This window comes from Antrostomus carolinensis, unplaced genomic scaffold, assembly GCF_000700745.2.
Source record: "Antrostomus carolinensis isolate BGI_N321 unplaced genomic scaffold, ASM70074v2 scaffold3151, whole genome shotgun sequence".
NCBI lineage: Eukaryota > Metazoa > Chordata > Aves > Caprimulgiformes > Caprimulgidae > Antrostomus > Antrostomus carolinensis.
In genome coordinates, this window is record NW_010296130.1 from 13,818 (window position 1) to 20,920 (window position 7,103).

Here is a 7,103-nt window from a genome sequence, read left to right on the forward strand (position 1 = left end):
CAGCAGATTGGAATTGCAGCAACACAGTAGAAAACCCAGACCCACTAGAGGTTTTTTTTTTTTTTCCTTTTAAATTTTAAATCATTGGAAATCAGTTTATCAGTTTAAGTGCTTTTTGAATGAGGAAAGTGAGCTGGAGGAATCTGTCTGCCTGTGCATTCATGCTATAAGCATATGCATACCTGAGCCAGAGAACTGTGGCCACAGCAGTATGTGTATGGATGTGTCCTCAGGCCGGCTCTTCCATGTGTGACTCATGAGACATGAAGCAATTTGGTGTGCCCAGCCATGTCTTGTTTTCTTAACCACCAGGGTTACACACAGGCAGCAGAGGAAAGGCAACTTGGGGTACAGCTGTGTCCATCAGCACACTGGCTCTCATCCTCCCTGATCCTCTTTTGTGGGTCCAGGACTGACTTTCTCTTTGGTGTGGTCAAAAGAGAAATGCTATTTCTGCTTTTGTCACCAGTCCTGTCCTTGCATCTCATTCCTAACAGCAACACTTGGAAAGCTCAGTCAGGGCTTCCTTGCCCTCTGGTTGCTCATCCTTGCAAATGTGGCACCACGACTTGCAGAGTTCAGGGTGTATCCAGATCTTCTTTGCCTTTGGCATCAGCACTGCAGAGACTCGTCACCGGCCGTGCCACGCTTCTGTGCCTGCTCTGGGTGTTCAGTAACAGTCTCCTACTACTCCCAGAAGTAATCACCCTGTTCAGATGCCACCCTTCCACCACTCTCCCCTCCACCCCTTGAGGCTGCACACTTCAGTCCACAAATTGGCTTTTGCTATTGTCAGGGCTGACTTACCTCTCTTCATATTAATTCCCTCATTAATTCACTTGCAGGATCAACCTTTTTAAGAGATTTGCTGCTTTGAGAGGGTTTGAGAGACTCAGTTCTTTGGTAAGAATTGCTTTAAGGCTGCTGATAAACTGTTGCTCTGATGACACCAGAGGGTAAAATTAACCAATTTATTGTACATTCAAAGGGAAACAAGTATTTGGCTGAAAAACCAGGGCTGTGCTTTGAGTGGCTTGTCAAATTATGCATCAGATCCTCTAAGCAGGTGTCTAAGGCTGCTTCATTTCAATTCAATTCAACTTCACTTCAAAACTTCAGTTTCACTCCTTTTATGCTTACATTCTTCATCCACAATGAGTATTCTTTGCAGTGGATTGGCAAGATTGTGGGCTGTAATAAAACAATAAAAAAACTCTTTCCTTTTTTGATTGCCTCCTAACACTTTTCACTGAGCAGGGAAATTTTTTGCTAATTTGTAAGTGATGACTTGCAAACAAATATTTTTCACAGCTCTGGAAATGAGAAATCCTTGCTGAAGTTTCCCTGCCCTGGGGGTAATGTTTCCCCTGCCATCAAATCAACAGTCTGGTCTATCTCTTAAGATGAAGAGTGGAAAGAAATCTATTACTCCCAGTCCACTGGACATGACAAGCGAGAAACATACCAGGTAAGAGCATATTTTTCTATCAAGCACTGCAGTATATGGCCTTCAGTAATTACTGCCGCTTTCCTACACTGCTCCCTGTTCCTTCAGCTTATTTCTTCCTCAAATTACTTCCATACTCCTGCTAGCAGCTATTTTCTCCTCACTACTGCTGAAAACAGATACCTGCATTGCCTTAGGCTTATGCTTTGTGTCTGTGATCGATCATATTATTAGTGGAACTGAAGTACACCACTGGGTTGCTTGTACACTTTAAATCTGAGGCCAACGTCTCTGTTATAATGGTTTGCAGGGACGTGTTTTGATCCAACTTGTGAATTAATCAATCAACTTTCATCTCCAAGAGGAATTTTAGACAACTATCTGTTTGCAAAACAATATTTTATTAATAAAAAGACTTGTAAACTTGTAAAAAGTAAGAAAGAAACCTCAATTTTACACTGAATGAAAAATCCAAAATAAACTCCCAGAAACGTGCCTCAGTTCTTCACTCTCTGTACAAGAAATTCCATTGGGCAGTAATCCTACATACACATTGGTCTAAAGATGGCTGAAAGTACAAAAAAGCATCATGCATACTTCTATGCAGAGTAGCTACACAGCTGGACAGACTTAACAATACACACAAAAAATCTGTACATCAGTGATTAAAAAAGCCATGCTTTGTGTAGCACCAAGTGGCGAATTATGTGGACTAAAAACATTCACCGACAACTGCAAGCCCTGCAATCCTGAGTCAGGGACATGACTGACCAATTTCTGCTTGCAGTTTCATCTCTTCTTTTCTCAAGGGAAAATTGTCAATAAGTGCAAACAGCTCAGCTGGTGTTGCTGGGAAAGGATAGCGTTCCTTGTCCATTCCGTGCTTGTCCATCACCACGATGTTGAAATTGTAATGGGGGATCCTCAGCAGCAGCCTGCAAAATAAGGAACTCGTCTTGTTAAAGCCTGTCCCCTACTGCCTGGGAACTTCAAACTAATAAATGGCAGAACCAGCTTGTTGGGTCCAAGCAGAGAGGAGCTCCATGTGCTGGAGGCTGTACCTCTGCATTAGGGGAAGGTCAAGGTAACTGAACTCAGCTCTGTCTTCTTCTCAGACCTCCCATTGTTAGTATAGCACATGCCATTACCTACTGCTATCACCAGAGAAAAAAACCACAAGACAAAAAAAGTACTCTATACATTGCCTGAAGAAAATCATTGTGATGGAGCTAGAGTTACAGGTAGACTATTCCCTTTCTTGGCTGCCACGTGGTATAAAACCACAATGAGAAAAAGCAGGACAAAACACTCAGAGTCAGTTTTCATCATTATCTTCCCGATAACCATCTACCTCATGGTAACTCCAATTTAGGAGAACAAAAGCTGCTGCTAATCACAGCAGAATCCTTTCCTTCCGAGTGGTAAAAAGGGTCATTTGAGCTCCTCTGGAGGTGCAACAGTAACAAAAGTGTGTCTTTGGTTTTCTCTTGTTTTTTTGCTTGAAGGGAGCAATGAGTTAGAAGATCCTTAGACATGCAGTCAGTCCATATCATTGGTGTGGGGAAAATAAATTAAGGCAGCTGTGACAGAATGGTTTCAGGACAGGACAGCTGCCATGAAGAAGAGGGTCTATGGGAGGGGGGGGTTTCAGTAAGGTGCAAAGCACCAAAATTTACCTTCCTCAGCCTTCTAATAAGTTTGAGTGTTCTAGGTGTCATCTGGTTGCAATTAAGGAGCTTGGCTATTAAATTCAAACTCAAATAAAGTTTGCAGCTAAGCTATGGTGATAAAAAAAATGCATTGCTCTTGTGTCTCATCTCACTTAAGAAAAATGCTTACTTTCTACAAATGCAAATGCTAACTTTCTGAGGTTTCCAAAGTTTTAACTAGGGTACCTGTGCTCGTTAGTTTACCAAGTGCCAATTCAGTACAGCACCTTTATTCAAGATACTTAAGGGTGCATTTCATTTTGATTTAAGTGCCTTCCAGAACTGGAATGCTGTAATTCACACACTGCAGTAACAACAGAGGAAGAAAAAATCAAATGGAAAACTAACTTTCACTGAGTGCAGGGCAGGTTATTTCCAAAACACAGCTATTTTGGAAACAAAATATTTCCAGCTATTTCCAAAACACAGCTCCATTAAATGTTACAGGGGGCGGGTGGCGAGGGATGAGCAGGGAATGGGATGTTACGAGAGCTTATTATTTTCTACAGAGCCACAAGAAAAAACATTTCAACTTTAGTAAAAGTATTTTTACTTTTTTGAATAAGAGAAGCTCTTTGAGCTCTCTCTTTGCTTTCATAGAGAACAAATGTTTTTATTTTTTGCAATCCAAAAAAAGGTCTCTGACTTGTCAGCATTTTTTATTGTCCCAAATTAAAACTCGCTCAATTTCCTCAGGCATATCACAGAAAATGTTGCCTAAAATGCTCCTGGACTTTTTTCCTAAATAATTACTACTTTCCCTGCCAACCAGGCCTTCACTTTTGGCTCTTGTCATCCTCCTGTCCCTAGGAAATACTGACACTTGAAGTCTCCCTTTCAAGTGAAAGCCAACCCCCTGCCAGTCTAAAACCAAGTCAAAACAGTTTAGGCACCTCAGCAAAACTGCTGAATGTTACAGTCAGGCTGGGGCGGCTGAGATAATTTCCCCTTTGAAGTTCCACATCTAGAAATGATATGGGCAGTATTTCAAAGAGCAACCACTGCTTCCCCTTCTGGGCTGGCCACAGCCACCAGCAGCGCTGCAGAGAAGATGAGCTGTTGCTGCCATTTGGGGCTGCACTGGCGGCTGCTCCAAGGCTGTCTTTGCAAAGTGACTGCAGCCTGTCATGACTGCATCAGACCAACTCCAGCACAAATACAGACACACTTCAAGTGTTTTCAGTGGCAGCACCCAAAAATACAGACCTGTAACATGATCAAAGGGATACAGAGGGGGTTCACATGAATTCAGAAATTCACTCAGTTTGAGCAAAGGGGCAGGGAAGACATGACATGTGAAAGACTGGCACAGACTTCAACTGGAGTCTGTGCTCTTAATTTTATACATACCAAATGCCCATGAATTTGCAGTAGCTATTGCATAGATAGAGAGCAAATTAATCCTAAAACAAAATCATCAACATCTGCCTTCTAGTGTCTAGCTATGTACATGAGTGTAGACTATATTTAGAGAGTCAGATGCAGGGAATCAAAAGCAATACATCATAAATACTAAGGTGCAAGCACAACAGTAGCAAGAGCTTTACCTGAGTTGGAGAGCGAGTGATGGGGGCAGCAGCTTTACACCTATTCTTCCTATCTGTGCTGGGAAGACACCAACCAGTTCCACTACAGTAACATGTCGGAGGTCTAAACCACACTGTGCTGGCTGGAAGGGTTGAAAGAAGAAAGAGGTGTGTTCATTACCAGTGAGACAACAGGGAGTTGTTTTGAACATGCAGCATGTGTTCATAAAGAGTCTGATCTTATGTTAGTGAGATGGTTTAAACTGAAATGAGAGTACACTTTGAAAAGCCTGCAAAGAACTACAGCCTCATAACTCCAGGGGATGTTAAATGACAGATTCTTAACTACTCTGAGAAAAACAACACACAGGGACCACCTAGGAGAAACACAAACTTGTCTCTGTAATGACGTGAGAAGATGCCAGCATATTAAGCATTGTGCAGCTGATCTAATTTGGCAATCAAAGCAAGGTATGTGAAATGAAATCTACTGCAGAAAGTTTTCTTTCATGCCAACGTGTTTGACCACTGTCAAGCAGTGGGAAAAGCACTACAGCCATTAAATTTAGTATTTTAAACTATTTCACTTTGATCAATATATTGAATTTTCTTGCCAAGTTAGTCTAATGGTAGAAAAGAAAGCTTTTTTTTTTTTTTTTTAATGCTAGCAGTTGAAAACATCATCATGTTTATATCCCAATGACTATCCATACTGAATTGTGTTACAACTGTGAGAAAAGACACAAGACAGAAGTACTTGCTGCTGTGGAAGAATACAGGACTGGCTCCTTTCCAAGAAGACACAGATTCATTTCTGAAGATCTATCCGTAAGTCTAGCAAGAACCCAACAGGAGCATCACATTTACAACACATAAGAAGGACAATTACCAGAAGTTTTGGGGTTTTTTTGAACAAAATACTCTAGCACTATATCCAGCACTCTGGATGATTTATATGCTGGGTCTCTGGTCCCTTGTTTGCTGGTGCACTGGTTATTTCTGAAGCCATTCACACTTCCTTGCATTGTAGTTGCAAAGTCTGTAAGCCTGGTTTGCATGAACTGCAACCACCAAAGTGCTCGATGGTTTTTTGGGTTTTTTTGTCAGCTTCTTTAGCAGCTGAGTTAGGGAATTATTATTGAGCACAAGTTAGTATTAAATTAATTTGGGGAGGATGGAAGAGGGCCAGAACTGCCTAGGATTCAGCAAATGATCAGTCAGAGGCAGCACAATCCAGAATGGAACTAAATTAGAGATTGGGGAGATGTTTAAACTTAAACCCATGTATAAACAATTACTACTGCTTCAGCCAGACCCTCCAGTGGCTGCAATATAACAGCTGAAGTTTGCAGACTGATATCAAATGGTGGAGCCTGTCCTCTTCTGTCTTTCTTTCTTTAAAGCAAAAAATAGTTGCCCACCTTCCGCCCTCCACCCCTTGCAAACTGTACTTTACCTGCAGCATTCCCAACTGCATCCTGTAGAAGAAATTGGCTGCAGTAGGAGTTGAAATAATTAGCAGTCTCCGCTTCTCATAAAATTGATCCAGAAGTGCAGCTGCAGTCCTCACATTCACATTAATATTCATGGCTAGAATTACATTTAAAACAAAAGTTACAGAGTATACTGAAAACACATTATTTCTAAAGGCACGAACTGTTCGATAACAGAAGCACAGGAACAGACAATAATAATAAAGAAGATATGGGTGAAATACTGGCCTCACTGAAGCCAACATTTTTATCTTAAGCTGTTCTGGCTTGCAAGATGGATTGACTCCAGAATGTGAAGTTTTGTACAGAGCTTTCAGCTAAAACACACTGTCAGTTGTGAGGTACCATCATCATCCCAGGAAACAGCAGCCAATGGTGGCAAAGGCTTCAGCTGTAAGTGCAGATTGGCAGAGGAGACAAAGATGTCAGGTTTCTTACCTCTAGGGCATTAAAGTTTGCAGCTGTTATTCCACCCCATACCTGCTTCCCAAATTCTGACTGCCAGGAGAACCACTGCACTGGCAGCCCTTCTGGTAAGGTGGTGAAATACTCACTTACGTGCACAGGTTGGCTCCACTCCTGACCACCCCAAATTGTACTGGCATACTCTAGCTGGGCTTCCTTGCAGCTCGTAGCCACCAATGCAGGAGAACTCACACGTAGCACCATAGTTATTTCCATCACCTGAACACTTGATGTAGCCGTTATCTGGGGCGTTTAATTTCACACAGCGCCTGACTTTAAGCAAGAGGCAAAAAAAAATGAAGAAAAAAAAAAAAGAGATGGCATGAATCATACTGTTATAGGGTGGCATGGTCAATGGAATAACAATACAGAAAACATCTTTTTGTTTGCTTTCTATATTATTAGAATAATTTACTTAAAAACCCCCAACAAACAAAAAAAAAACCCTCTTAACTCATACAAG

At 41.5% G+C, this 7,103-nt stretch overlaps 1 protein-coding gene across 1 annotated transcript; it reads right to left on the bottom strand.

The window, feature by feature from the left end:
* Nucleotides 1–1,833: 1,833 nt before the first annotated feature.
* On the bottom strand, nt 1,834–6,989 carry LOC104532850 (sushi-repeat-containing protein SRPX-like). The gene is made up of 4 exons (XM_010178158.1): nt 6,734–6,989; nt 6,139–6,272; nt 4,704–4,825; nt 1,834–2,382 (listed from the first exon to the last, which is right to left on the bottom strand). The coding sequence occupies exons 1-4, from the start codon at nt 6,987–6,989 to the stop codon at nt 2,202–2,204; spliced, it is 693 nt and encodes a 230-aa protein (XP_010176460.1). The 3' UTR covers nt 1,834–2,201.
* Nucleotides 6,990–7,103: the final 114 nt, after the last annotated feature.